The 15,205-nt window shown below is 39.4% G+C and overlaps 1 protein-coding gene across 6 annotated transcripts in view; it reads left to right on the top strand.

Annotated features, from left to right (window-relative positions):
• The window catches only part of CRIM1 (cysteine rich transmembrane BMP regulator 1), a 300,395-nt gene that overhangs the window by 20,377 nt on the left and 264,813 nt on the right, over positions 1-15,205 (top strand). For all 6 annotated transcript variants that reach the window (XM_073338355.1, XM_073338356.1, XM_073338359.1 and 3 more), the window contains exon 2: positions 3,257-3,430. In XM_073338355.1, the coding sequence (XP_073194456.1) occupies positions 3,257-3,430 (174 nt within the window). The remainder of the gene's footprint in view (positions 1-3,256; positions 3,431-15,205) is intronic.

The raw sequence follows: 15,205 nt of genomic DNA on the forward strand, positions 1-15,205 counted from the left end.
CTTTGCCTCCAAACAAAACACCAAATGCCAAGTGCAGAGGGGGCAAAAGCTTCCTCCTGCATATATTTTTACAGCCAGTAGCCAACACTGTCTGTATATCTTGTCTCCCAGATACCCAAGGTCATAAAGATCATGTTGGGCAGAGATGTATTAATAGCTTTAAAGTTGTCTCACGAGTACTGGTGCCCTGTGTATTCTGCAGCTGGCCAGAAAGCCACATTACCTGCTGCCTCTTTGGGCATCTTGTCTCAACAGCAAGGGGGGATTCTGTATCCAGCCTAGAGACGTTGCACCTTGCAACATGGAGGATGACCTTTTGACTAATGTGGATTCCCCCCACCCCTCAGCGTCCAAGCCATCCGACTGCAATCCAGGAAAGGTTCCAGCCTGAGTTGCTATAAAGAGAAAAGGCTGTGGTTCACCATCTGGGTCACTAGTAAAGGACTAACTCAATATTAGGCTAGGATCACTGCAGTCCTGGAGTCCCATCTAAACCTTAGTTTTTTGGGTTTAGGTATGGCTTCCTTAAAAGTCCACCTTGTAAGAATAGGAGCTCATTAGGTTTGTCCTTAAAATGTGTATGCCTTCTCACCCTATAGTCCTCAGGCTCCTCAACAGCATGGTAAATGTCTTCTCCTTCCCCTTCCCCTCTCCCCCACTATCATTGAAGCTAAATCTTGTCCTAACAAAGCTAATAAACCCTCCTTATGAGCCATCTCATTTAAGCTTTTCTAGAGAATTTATTGATCAAATCAGACTTCCTCAAAGTGATTACATCTACTAAGAGGGCAAGTGAGTTTAATACATTGATGACCGTGCCACTTTTGTACTGTGGTCTCTAAAGACACTGACCAGTGATGCCTCATCCCGGCCTAAGGTGGCCTCAGATTTTCACCTGTCCAGTGCATTTTCCTGTGTTCTTCCTGAGACCTTTCACATTCTGGGGAAACATATCTCCATATAATAGATATGAAAAGAATACTCCATTCATATCTGGAAAAGACCAAGCCCTTTAGAAATTCAGGCAGGCAGTTTGTATCATAGGGACACATACCTGTGAACACACATTTCTGGACACTTCCCTGCTGGATGCGATGTTACATCTTAGCTAGGAAACCAGTACCTCCTGGTTTAAATACCCACAGCAGCACCATCAGTGGTATACATTAAACATGTTCCTCTGGTGGAGATATGTGAAGAAGTAATCTAGAATTCAGTGCACACTTTCACCAGACACTACTCTTTGGCTTTATCATCATGCTCTAATATCCAGTTAGGTCAGAAGTGACTCTTGCTCAGAGTTACTGGTGAGTAATCTCTTTAAGGGAAGAAAGTTTTATTTTCCATGATGTTTGAAACTCGTTTGCACTTCCTTGTCCTGCTGCCTAGTCTCATTATGCCTTTTAAAGCAACTACAGTTTGCCATGATCTTTAAAACTATCTTCAACTTTATTGGAAACGGCACTGGCCCTGCAAAGCAAAGGATGCTAGTTTTGCTCTTTGGGTGCATTGGTAAAATAAGATTTTCATGAATCCTTTTTTGTGCCATTAATAGGATTTGATTGTTAACAACTTCAGACTGTTTCCTAGCAACAGAGGATTTGCCAGGCTGAATCAAACACTGTCCCCTCTAGTCCAGCGTCCCACATTTGGCAGTGACTAATGTGATTTTTTTTTTTTGGTGTTTAATCTCTCGCTACCTGTGCAACAATTGTGCATAGTGTACTAAGCCTGTTGTATAGTTCTCTTGTGGGGGGCTTCTGGGGCATTTGTGCTTTATGGCACATGTTGATCATTATAGTATTCAGGAAGGAGATGTAATTCTCCCTAGCCACATTTAGTTAATGATAGTATCTTACACCATAGCTATGTGAACTTCAGTGACTGTGGATGGAACTTAATCTTCTTTTTTCAAAAGTACAGTTTTATCACTAAGAGAATCATAGAATATCAGGGTTGGAAGGGACCCCAGAAGGTCATCTAGTCCAACCCCCTGCTCAAAGCAGGACCAATTCCCAGTTAAATCATCCCAGCCAGGGCTTTGTCAAGCCTGACCTTAAAAACCTCTAAGGAAGGAGATTTTACCACCTCCCTAGGTAACGCATTCCAGTGTTTCACCACCCTCTTAGTGAAAAAGTTTTTCCTAATATCCAATCTAAACCTCCCCCACTGCAACTTGAGACCATTACTCCTCGTTCTGTCATCTGCTACCATTGAGAACAGTCTAGAGCCATCCTCTTTGGAACCCCCTTTCAGGTAGTTGAAAGCAGCTATCAAATCCCCCCTCATTCTTCTCTTCTGCAGGCTAAACAATCCCAGCTCCCTCAGCCTCTCCTCATAACTCATGTGTTCCAGTCCCCTAATCATTTTTGTTGCCCTTCGCTGGACTCTCTCCAATTTATCCACATCCTTCTTGAAGTGTGGGGCCCAAAACTGGACACAGTACTCCAGATGAGGCCTCACCAATGTCGAATAGAGGGGAACGATCACGTCCCTCGATCTGCTCGCTATGCCCCTACTTATACAGCTCCTAAGATCTATAAACGAGCTCCTTAAGAAGCTCCTTAGCAGTTGGCAGCGAAGAGCCTGTGAGACAGTAGAGCAGTTTTTCCTAGTATAATGATGGGTGCTTGCAAGGCCACTGTTATCAGACCTCTCTCAAATTCACTATAGTATTTGACTCAGACCTCTTGCAGAAGTTTAATTCCACAGAATGACTACATATAGCGTGCAGTAGGTCCTATAACTTCTGTTAATTTCCAATGTCTCCTCATTATCTCACTCAGTAAAGCAATTTTACCTCTTCCCTGTATAATCCTGATTATTCAGATTCTCTCCAGCAAATCATTCTAATTTCAAGTAGTTTGCTAAAGGTATCGCAGTTTGCACAAGTGAGAGTGCTGCTTTTTTGCATTTTTCCCATGCACTTGATCTTACTACATGCAAATTATTTCCTCAGTATTAATACTAATATCAGAATAGGGAAATGTAACAATCTAGTATTCAGCATTCATATTGTCTGGATTAATATTTCTGAATTAATAAAATTGCTGCATGTGGCCCTCATACTTTATATATACAAAAGTGGCATATAAAATGTATCCAGTTTATAATAGCACTTAATTCTTTTAAATAGGAAAAAACCAAAGCTTGTTGAGTGCGCCTAATGTTGGCACCTTTGTGGGCAGCTTTAAGGCAGTTAAGTGGACTTAAGTGAAAATACAGTAAACATAGTGACTTCATTTTGTTTTTTCAGATGAAAATTGGGATGATGATCAGCTGCTTGGATTTGAACCTTGCAATGAAAACCTTGTAACCGGTTGCAACATAATCAATGGGAAATGTGAATGTGACACCATTCGCACTTGTAGTAATCCATTTGAGTTTCCAAGCCAGGATACTTGCCTGTCAGCTTTAAAAAGGATTGAAGGTAAGCGCTTGATTTTTTAGTAATTTTCAACTTGTAATTCCTTATTGTGTATCTTTCACTAGGGCCTATCACTAGATGATGATACTTGATCCGTAAAACAACGTAAGTGGTTTCAGGGACTAACTGCCTTTAACTTCCAAAAAGAACAGGAGTGATTTTTTTTTAAAAGTCTTAAAGATAATATTAGCACTGTGGAGTTTAAGGAAGATGTGGTTTATCCAGTTTGACGCTCAAGACACCTCAATTTGAAAATGGATGAGACTGATATTGTCTGTCTTTGTGTTAAGTGTCTTTTTAAAAAGTGCATTTCACCGTTGACAAGGACAAAACTAACACAAATTGTTTGTCCTCTTTTGACCTTTGTGCAGCTTCACAAATGCTTAGAGTTGTGGAAAAGCAAGTTGTTCAAAATTATATTATATTTATAGTGATAGATGAAAAAATGTTGGGACTTTAAATATCCTAAATAAAGAGGAAAAATCTTAAGGTGTTCTTGGTTGCCTTGACTCTCAATGTTTTGCATGATGATGGAATTGCTGCTCCTTTTTCAGAAGTATATAACGTACAATTACTTTAATACTAGTACTTCTCAATTGCTTGTCTTCCCTTTGTTTTAGCTCACTTTAGATCAACGCTTTTTGTGTATACTTATCCTCATACTCACATTTGGTGTCATAGCACTTAGGACGTTGCTATATTACATGCTACTTAACAAAGCAGTCCTAAATTCGGCCAAAGAGTCAGCTCAGGGATATTGTGTTGCAATCAAACCTGCATGAAGTACTTTCTTAAAAGTTCTCTGGGCTGGGATGGAAAACGTTGTGGTTCTTGACAGCTGTCTATGCAATTTTACTTTGTCATAACATTTATTTTCCAACACATCCTAAGAATTTACAAGGAGATTATTTCAGATATGTAAATGAGTGAATTGGACTCAACTAAAAGTCCACAGCTGTAGCTTCACGTGGTGACTCAATGCAGTGTTAAACTTAAATGTTCTAAAAGAATACTAGTCATGTTGGTCTGAGTTATGAGGGTAGTTTAAATAAGTAAACTAACAAGTTCCCAGGAAAACAAAATGTTGAGACTTGCCTAAGTGTGTGAATCTTAATTAAGCAATGGAAAATGACAGTAATTTGAAAACCTGCTAAAGTTCTCATACAATAAACTAGAAAAATATGGAATAATAATAATAAGGTGAAAGTGAATATTCCTCTGTGCTGGGTCTGATCTGTTAGAAGCTTACCCACAGTAGGGGGCTTGTACTGCTAGTTTATTGGATATCATACCCCTAACTGAAAAAGTTTAAAATTGATCTAGAAGCGTAGTAGTACCAAGGGATGTCTCTGAAGTACAAAAGGCAGCAAAGAAACTAACACTTCAAGTTTGCGCCTTGTTTTAAAGTTTTTGTCTGCTGTTTTTTTCCACAGTTTATGACTTAAAGTGATAGATATGTTGTCTAATGCTGTGAGAAAGAAGTGCTGAATTCTGATCCTGACTCTGACAAAGACAGCCTCTGTGGTCTTAGAGAAACAGACAGAGAAGCTGTAACTTGCCTGTCTCAGAAAATGAGTTTACAATATTGATCTGGCTCCTGAACAAGAGTGTTCTGAGGATTAATGTTGTAAAGTACTTGGATAAAAGTCAAGTACCATTACAGATATCTAATTTATAATACTGTAGGTTAGTAATGTTAGACTATTTGTGTTTCTGGGAGATAATATACTTGCTGTGTATATCTTAACAAGCTTCAAATGATGTCTGCTGTCCTGAGTAATTTATTTCTAAGTGATTTAGCCTGTACTCTTCTATCTACTTTGTACTGCTTGTGAAGCCCTTCAGTTACGAAACTATAGAAAAATTCTTTGAAGCCACATTAAACCATTAAATACTTTAACGGTCAACAGAAAATAAGTTTGGTCTTTCACTGGTTTTTGCTCTATTTGTTTTTGTTTTTCAACAGCGAGTACTTTGAGAAAATAAAAATATTCAGGTCTCCCTCTTTCTTTCCTTCCTTTCTCTCTACCCTCTTCCCCCCCCCAACCCCCAACATTGAAAGCCTAGTTAACATGTAAGTCATTGTCACTTCATGACAAAGCTCTAATACAGTTTTCTTCTCTAAGAGGTTCCAGCTACACTCCTAACAAGTGTTCATTGCTGATAGGAAACTATTCAAAGTATTCTACAGAACATGACTTACAGCATCAGACTTTTCACAGATTAAACCTATTTTTCTGAATTAGTAGCAAAAGGGGAGGGAGAGAAAAGCATAGCCACAACAGATTTTCTTGAATATGACCGAGGATATTTAAATTACAGCATAAAGCATACTTTTTAGCAGAAGTGTTCCCCCATTTATAAGCAGAGAAACATTTAAAAAAACCAACAAAATAAAAAGGACATGCACAAAAAACTCGATGTGCATTACTACCCTTATAGCAGTGAAACAAAGGACATGTTATGTATACTGCCAAATACACTTATGATTGAAATAAAAATGTGCTTTACCTTGTAAGTACTTATTCTCATAAATACACAGGGAGAAGCTATACTGGTATGACTATCCACGCTGGGGAGTTGTACTTGTTAAATTGTATTGGTTTCTAAAGTGGTACAAAAACTCTGGAGATAAGCCATGTTAACACTATAAAATTGTCAACTTTACTTACGTTGGCATACAGCCACTGCAGTTGTTAAATTGCTTGTGTGTGTCTGCCCACTTGGCTCCTGGTGTTTGGTGGTGCACCTCCTCGCCATGAACATTTGTATTGATTGTATCGGGGGAGGGGGGTATTGTGGGATGGCTTGTCAACAGTTGACAAGAAGGGATGAATATCAAGAGGGGAAAAGTACTTTTGTAGTACTAACAAGGCCAGTGCAATCAAGGTGGACATCTCCCATTCTCAACAGTTGACAAGAAATCTGGGAATGGATAGGTCACTACAAAAAGTAATTTTCCCTCTGCTGATACTCACGCATTCTTGTCAACTATTGGGAATGGGACGTCCACCTTGAGTACATTGGCCTTGTTAGCACTACAAAAGTAATTTTCCCTCTGATATTCACCCCTTCTTGTCAACTGTTGGGAATAGGTTTCAGAGTAACAGCCGTGTTAGTCTGTATTAGCAAAAAGAAAAGGAGTACTTGTGGCACCTTAGAGACTAACCAATTTATTTGAGCATAAGCTTTCGTGAGCTACAGCTCACTTCAGCGGATGCATGCTGTGGAAAATGCAGAAGATGTTTGTTTTTATACACACAAATCATGAAAAAAATAGATGTTTATCACTACAAAAGGTTTTCTCTCCTCCCACCCCACTCTCCTACTGGTAATAGCTTATGTAAAGTGATCATTCTCCTTACAATGTGTATGATAATCAAGGTGGGCCATTTCCAGCACAAATCCAGGATTTGCCACAAGTACTCCTTTTCTTGTTGAGAATAGGCCACTTCCTTCTTAATTGAATTGGCCTCGTTAGCACTGACCTCCCCCACCCCCCACTTGGTAAGGCAACCCTAATCTTTTCATGTCCTGTAATATATGTACTGCTTACTGTATTTTTCATTCCATGCATCTGATGAAGTAGGTTTTAGCCCACAAAAGCTTATGTCCAAATAAATTTGTTAGTCTCTAAGGTGTCACAAGGACTCCTTGTTGTTTTTGCTGATACAGGTCAGGAACACTGTGATGCACAAATAACTGTTTTCTTGATGTTTCTAACTTCAGCTGGTTAATGACATGGGAACATTTTTCTTTGTAACAATTAGTAAACTAAGTAAATAAGTACACAGTAATTGAAGATTATAAAAATAAATAAATAGCTTGCAACATTCAAGTAGCTGTTCAATATTTTGTTTTAGCCTCACTGTTCAGTGTGTAACCCCAGGCCTCGTTTACTGGAAACCATTCAAACCCTGCTCTGAAGACAAAGAATTGTTAATTTTTTTTTTCTCCTTGACTTTCCGATGGCACTTATCACTGAAGTATCTTAATGTTTCACAGACATTTAATGAATTTATTTTCACAACGCTTCTATGAGATGAGTGTAGGTATGACATATATGCATATGGTCACGTAGACATCGAGTAGAAACTAAGTGGTTATATTTTTAATAAGTTGGTTTATTGATTTTAATAAGTAGCTTTGAACAGCTTGACTGAGCCTTGATACTGGGTGTAAGATTATTTCACTGAATCCCAGATGTGACCATTTGGCAAATTTTTATTTGAGGCCTTGTCTCTCTTGAAGTTTAAATATGGGCAAGGAATTACTTTTGTAAATCAAGACAATGGGTCTTAAGTAATGACCAGGAAGACAACAGGCCCCAATAACCAAGAAGTCATTGATAAGAGTTTCTGCTGTTGATCTCAACCCCTTATATTTAAGTAATCTTGGTAGTCATCACTTCTTGTTATTCCATCAGTGTTGCTTATTTGGGACAAACATAGACTTATGGATGTGACTAAAAACAGTGCCCTAAAAGGAGAATCCCATAAGTGGATCAAGAGTCAGAATGGCATTGCCTGATCTGGATTGGACAAATGCATTTGAGGTGAGAAACCTGGGATTTCCCCTGATTTTGATCAGAAGATCATCTGAGAAGTCGCGTGGGATGTAGTTATACTGATGGTAGTATAGACCAAGCCAAGAACATCAGATAAGTCAGCTGACCTGAGAGTGACCCCCCCCCCCCAGTGTAATGGTACTTGCAACAGAAAATGTTGCCTGGTTCCCTAGACTGCAATTCCTGAATGACTCTGAAGCTCTACAAGGCAAGCAAGGTAAAGAGCAGATACTTTTTCTCTTTGGGTATGTCTACATTGAAATTAGACACCCACAGCTGGCTTATGCCTGCTGACTTGGACTGTGAGGCCGTTTCATTGCAGTGTAGACTTCTGGGCTTGGGCTGGAGCCCAGGCTCTAGAACCCTGCAAGGTGAGAGGGACTTGGGCTTCAGCCTGAGCCCAGAGGTCTGTGCTGCCATGAATCAGCCCTGTAGCCTGAGCCCGGTGAGCTCAAGTCAGCTGGCACAGGTCACCTGCAGGTTTTTAGTTGTAGTGTAGACATACCCTGTCTATTTAACAGGACTGTGCAGGGATGCCTGCCATGAGAGACCTATCCTAGCCTTGTGTGTGTGGCTAGCCATTAACAGTAATAGCATGGGTGTTTAAGTATATAGTACACGTTTTTTTACTTTTGGGTATTAACTAACCTAGATTTTAAAGCAAATCTTATTATTGATCTGAGCCACCTGGATTATCTAAAGATTTAAACCTGAACCCATTTTTTTCCACAAGGGAAAAATAAGTTACGAAATAAATCACATAAGAATAGAAAGATTAAATAAATCCTTTAATAATTATGTTAATTTTGTGGTTTGATTATTATTTGTGCTCATGCAGTAACTTCACCAATTGTTGGTCTTAAGCTGTTCTCTTTGTAGTTAAGTTGTATTGTTAACTCCTTGATTAACTCAATTTACAAGGTAATTTCATTATTATCTTGTTTTATACTTCACGGAAATAAAAGAAACTATATAACTTTGTAGCTAGTGCTCTTGAACAAAAATTGTAATATACCGAAATTAGTTTTTTCTGATCAACTGGTGATGAGGTAAAAACAACCCTAAGTTAAAGGGAATTTAATTATTCTTAGAGCATTGGCCTCAGGTCCTAACAAAACCCATATTATTACAAGCCGTATTATACCCATTTTCAGATGGGTAGCTGAGGCACAGAGAAATTGTCAAAGTATCCAGTAATTTTAGGTGCCCAATTTGAAGCACCTAAAACCTGATTTTGTCAGAATACTTTACGTAATATAGCATGGAATATGTTCAAAGCACAGTTCCTGTTGACTTCAGTTGCAGCTGAGGGTTCTAGGCACTTCTGCATGTCAGACCACAAGATACCAAGTTGGGCTTTCAGAAATTGAGGAACTCTCAATTAGTGACTACCTGTAAAAAGGTTGGTTTAAGTGATTTGCCCAGCATCACATAAGAACTCTGTGGCAGAGGCGGGGGTAGAATCCAGCTCTTTTATGCTTTAACCTTAAGTTTTTCCTTTCTCTTCCTGTGATGCCCTGACTCATTCGTTACACTTCCAAGTTCTGTAACCAATGAAGCAGGGATCCTACAGGCAGGTCTCTGTTTATAACACAATCCTGATTCATCCCTAAAGCAAGTCCATCTGATGTACTGAATGAGGCAGAGTTCCTGTGGGGAAAATCAGTTTTTGATCATCATAACGCATGCACAGTGGGGCTGAATAAAGCTTGATTCTGGCGTTTTCTAACTTTTGATTGCTTGACTTTACAACCTTAATGTTCTTTTAATATAGGTGTGTACATGTGTAATTGCCTAGGTTTTTAAAAAGCAAACTGAAAAAAAAATACCATCATGTGGCATTATTAATACACAGGTTAGTTAATTAGCAAAGCTGGAATGTTTAGATTCTCAACCACCTGGGCTAATGGGATAACTCATAGCAATAGTAGGTTATCCCCTGTGAACCAACATGAAAGTGGGATGAGACGCTTTCTACCATTGGGTTTACCAGAGGAATGGTGAGACCTAGATCTTGGGTCCATTCCAGGCTGTGGAGGGAAGTATGCTTTAGTGGGCATAGACTCTCTTGCCGATTTTCCTGCAAGGTTGACCCTTTTTGCCCTGTCTCTCTACTCCTCCCCTGACGTCTTGTCACAGTCTCAATGTCTTGGTCTTCTCATCCTATTCCTAGTCTTCCCTCCAGGCTTGCTGTACAAGTTCCAGTCTGCCACTCCCCACACCCTGTTTCCCTACCCAGCCAGTCCTTCCCAGCTCCTCATCTGGTCTGTCTCTTCCCACCTCCCCCTACTGGCTCCCAGACTTGATCTCCCTCCCTCGGCTCTTCATCCAGTCTCAATTTCCTGCCCTTCCCAGTTCCTCCCTCACTCTGTCCCAATTTCTTACCCTGCTGGTCTCAGATTTCTCCCTGCAGCCCAGCTCCTTGTCAGGTGAGTCCCCCTTCCCCTCACTGGTTCCTAGTCCCAGTCTTTGTTCAGACAGTCACCTAGTTCCTCATCCAATCTGTGTTTCCCTTCTACTCTCTGCCAGCTGTCTCCTAGCCCCAGGTTTTTTGCACAACTTCCCCTTCCCTCCAAGCCCTTCTCACCTGCTCAGTCTTTCACTAGACTCCTCCTTCTCACATTCTACCCCTTTTCTACCACCCTAGCCTGCTTTTGTCTTCTCTGCACTCAAATCTGTCTACTTTCTCCTGAGTGCCAGCAGCGGGAGGAGCATTGAAAGCGCTGGGGAGACAGGCTCTCTAACCTCCGTTTCAGTGTCTTGTACCACCTCAGCCTGAAGCAGCTGGAAGCTGCCTTTAGCTGTAGACTCGGACTTAAGCATGCTCATTTTGTTTTGTGGGGAAGAGACATGCAGAGTCCAGTCACAGGGAAGATTTGTGAGAGCTTTCGGAATAATTCAGCCTGAGGTTGATACCCAACATGGAAAAATTCTGTCTGAATGGTTAGCTGTGCATAACTTTGCACAGCCAAAAAACTGGATCTATCATGGGAAGTGTCTGGCAACCAGCCCAACCTTGGAGTGTTCACATTAGCTATGGTTAAACATTTAATGGTCATAAACCTTCATGCTTCAGGGCATGACAATGAATAAATTTGAGGCTAGGAAAAAACATATACGAGCAAGTTATGTAAATATATATTATAGGGGTTTCTTGAACCTTCCTATGAAGGAAAGAAGCATCAGATACTGGGTCATGGTAATCAGGATACAAGACTTGATGGATCACTGGTCTGATTTGATGCAGGAATTCCCATGTTCTTGAGCTCCAGGCAGTAAGTGTGGCTATTTTCAGCTTTTGAAGGATCTATTGATGGCAGTTTGATCCAATAACTGGGAAGTTGACAGACCTAGACCATGGGTGGGGGTTTCCAGAGGCTGAATCTGGGAAGAGTCAAGTCTGTGAGTATGAAAGCATCAGATGGCTCTCAAGAACTTTTCTAGAAAAGAAAAGAGGAAGTTCATAGCAGATGGGCTAAGCTAAAGTGTAGTCCTGGAAGATTGCGTCCCCCTCCTATTTTCCTAAACATTCAGGGAACATTCAGAGATGCAGAAACCCTACATCTTTCACTAACCTCAAATGATATGGGTACTCAGTACCTCAGAAAATCTGGCGTTGAGGTTATAATGGGGAATTCTTCAAGGCTTGTTCTCATCAGCTGTGAAAACGCATTGTAGTGTTGTCCAGCTAAAGGACTCACTAAAAATTTTGGAGAGATTCTCTGTGAGTTGCTGAGGGACAGGTGTATTCTGAGTTTATCCTTCAGCAGTCTGGTGCATTCCAAAGGAAAAATAAATCCTCAAATATTCTGATTAGACTGCAGCTCTCTGTGTCAAGCATTAATAGGCCCTGATTCTGATCTGGGCTTGAGTACTGCTGTAACACATGTACAGATTGAGGATTAGGAAGCAATGGTTTAGTAATCTACAGAGAGCAATGAGTGTGCCACCAGATGCAAAGAAATCTTTCCAAAACCCTTAACTTAAATGCTCCTAAACCCCATTTCCATCAAGCTTATAATAAAACACACAGTGACAATTTAAATGTGAAAATTAAAACTATTTTTGCTGGTTTGGGGGCAAATTTTTGTTTAGAAATTATGTACTTGGTCAAGTAAATGTACACCATCTCTGCAGCAGACATTATGTTCTGGTAGAAAATTTTGGTCAAACTGCACTCTACAACAAATATAGTTAACACAGTTTTTGGTCTGGACATAAAAAATGTGTCCTTTAATTTAATTTCATAAACTTCTTATTGTGTTGAGGAAGAGGGATTCGTGTTGTCTTCCTCTCTCTCCTCCTTCCCCACCCCATTTTTATTTTAAAGTTCCTGAGATTTGCTGATTATGAAGATGGTTGAAGTTATTTGAAACATACTTTTTGCATTCCATTATTCTTACACGTAGTTGAATAACTCTAAAGCTGGTCCAACAGGTATTACAGCATTTTCCTATATTGAACATTAAATTTGAGAAGGCAGCTTCATTCTAAATATTAGCCTTCAGTTCATAAATTTGACTTCTTTTGGGCTGAAAGTTCACCTGTGTGGTCTGAAAGGTTGATACGTCATGAGAATTAGAGCTAAATAAGTTGAATTTTTATTGAATTATATGAGTGTTGGAATAAATCTTCTACTTTCAAAAAAAAAATCATGTATGTTTTTGCTCCAATAACTCAAATGGCTGAACTTTAAAACTTGGCATCTATCTTCAGTCAGGAATGTGATCCTGGCAAAGGGCCAAATTTTGCCCTTGAATGTGCTTATGTTGCTTGTTACCTATGTTTGGCTCCCATTTTAGTTATTTGAAGGCAGAATTTAGCCCAAACTGTGGGGCAAACTGTTTTAGTAGTTTTAAACCTTTTATTAATGTTTGTGCATGCCAGACTTATATCTTTTAAGCTGTTCAAAAGCATGCACCATAGTCTGAGGAGAGAACAGTCTGCAGTTTAAATTGCTTCTGCCAGTATACTCAATTTTTCGTGCAAAAAGGGAACTGGAATTAAATCAATAACAAACACGATTTAATTAAAAGTACCACCTTTGCACAAGAACCATCTGTGAGCGCAGACGACTGCACAAAATGTTTAACTGCATAATTAAAGTCTATTCTAGCCGATAAGTTTTGTAAATAAGTATTTAACTACGGTTCCACAAGAGAAATGAATTCTGCTCAAGGCACCCTCAGTCAGGGATTAGTAGTGTATTCCTCCTCATCTTCTCTATCTCTAGACAATGCCCTGTGTATATTGTAGCAAGTTGGCTCTAAATTCCATGGCAAAGTCTGACAGTTTGGAAATTCTGCAGCAGCTTTCAGGTAGATTAAAAAACTGAAGCTTTTATTTTATTAAACATGAAAATTGATGTTGGTACAGTATTCCTTTTTTGTTCAGTTTAACTTATTTTAATATTGTGCTTACATTCTTAGGTGTTGCAGCTGAGTTTTATTGATGGTACATAACTTCATTGTATAAGTTGTTAGGGAGGGGTGGAAAGGGAAAGCCAGAAACTCAAGCATCTGGCTAGGGGACATTTGGAACCTTTGGTACTCAGGAAGTCATGGGGTTTGGATTGGGATTGTAGGAGAGGAACATTCTGCCAAAATAATTAGCAGTGAAATAATATTGACATTCAACTTCTCATCTTTAGATTCAGCGTTAACACCCCATGGAGACAAATGGGTGCTGATCATATCTTACTTTCAGCTATTTGAAGCTGTCATTGGCAGGCATCCATGCCATCTGATGCTTAAGGGCTTCTATTCAGATACTATGGATTGTCCTGGACTCAGAGTGAAAACATAGGTTGCTCTCAGCTATCCTATCATTACAACTTGCTGCCATCATTATTCAAACATATCTTAATGCCTGGTTGTCGTCTTTTCCTGCCCAGCCACAACTGCGTTTCCTACCTGGACAACTTTGTCTTTTTTATATGTAGTGACAAGTTGCAAGTTCTAAAGCAAATGTTGAGACATAACAAGATTCTCTTACTTCAAACTGGAACAAAACTGCATTTAAACTTTACTTTCAGGGCGGTTGCCCCGGCAAAGCCTTTTGAAGGAGGCTGCAGAAGCTGCTGCTGGGATCAGAAGTTCTCACTCTCTGTGCTTTACCCTGGGGGGCAGGAGGGAGTCTGGCTGGAGTTCCTAAAGGTTGCTGTTTGGCCTGAGCATTTGGGATGGAGGTGTGGGCTTGCCCATGGCCACTTTTCTGGGCAAAGGCAGATAATATAGATCTTGTATTTAAATATGTAGTAGGTAATGCTGACGGATTATCAACTTTGTCTTATATGAGACTTTACCATGTACAAAGTGTCAGCTATCTACTGGGCTAGAATGACAGTGAAATTAGTGTAAGTAAAAAAAAAAAAAAAAAAAAGCTGCAAATTCACACTTACTGAGGGTTATAGAAGATACTGTGAATTGTAATATTGAGAAAATAACATGCTCATTTGATTGGACAGTATTGCGATTAATACTAACTAGCGAGTTTGGTTATTCAAACTGAAATCTGGAATTCTGGCTTTTGAATGTTAAAATGTGCAAGCTTTAATACTGTATGAATGTAGGTTTGGTTTAATTTAATACTTTAGAGAATGGTATGTAAAAATTTACATATCTATATCTATAATATGATATTTTAGAATATTTAATCACTTGTAGCTAGAACTGGGTGGAGAAAGGGTTTCTGTTTTTGTGGAGTATTTTGGAAATATTGGTTTTGTTTAGATTTGGATTGCCCTGGAGCAGCAGACCCTTGATGCCCTGGGGTCCCCAGCAGCTTGCCAGGTGAGGTGTCAGGAAATAAAGCTAGTGTCTGACATAAAGGTCTCCATGAAACATTTTGATTTTAATAAATTGACAATTTTCAGACACAACTTTTCATCAGTTGTTTGGAAAATGTAAACTATATTTTTAAATATTGTGGAAACTGATTTTTCTCTGTCCATTGTTACCTGTTCTAATATGGGAACTGTGTACATTTAACTGTAATAAAGGTGTATCCTTTTGTTGAAATATTTTGAAACTTAGAGCTACAGTATTTTCAGTGAATCTGAGCCACTATCGCTATGGTTCCCAATCTAGTGCTTTATCTTCATTTTTCTATCAGTGGAAAAACATTGATTGCTGTGCTTAATCAGGGCAGTGACCCTTTCTACTGAAAGCTAATAAGTCTTACTATTAATGTAGGCCTAAAAATAAGAGCTG

The sequence above is a fragment of the Lepidochelys kempii genome, chromosome 3 (genome assembly GCF_965140285.1).
Source record: "Lepidochelys kempii isolate rLepKem1 chromosome 3, rLepKem1.hap1, whole genome shotgun sequence".
NCBI lineage: Eukaryota > Metazoa > Chordata > Testudines > Cheloniidae > Lepidochelys > Lepidochelys kempii.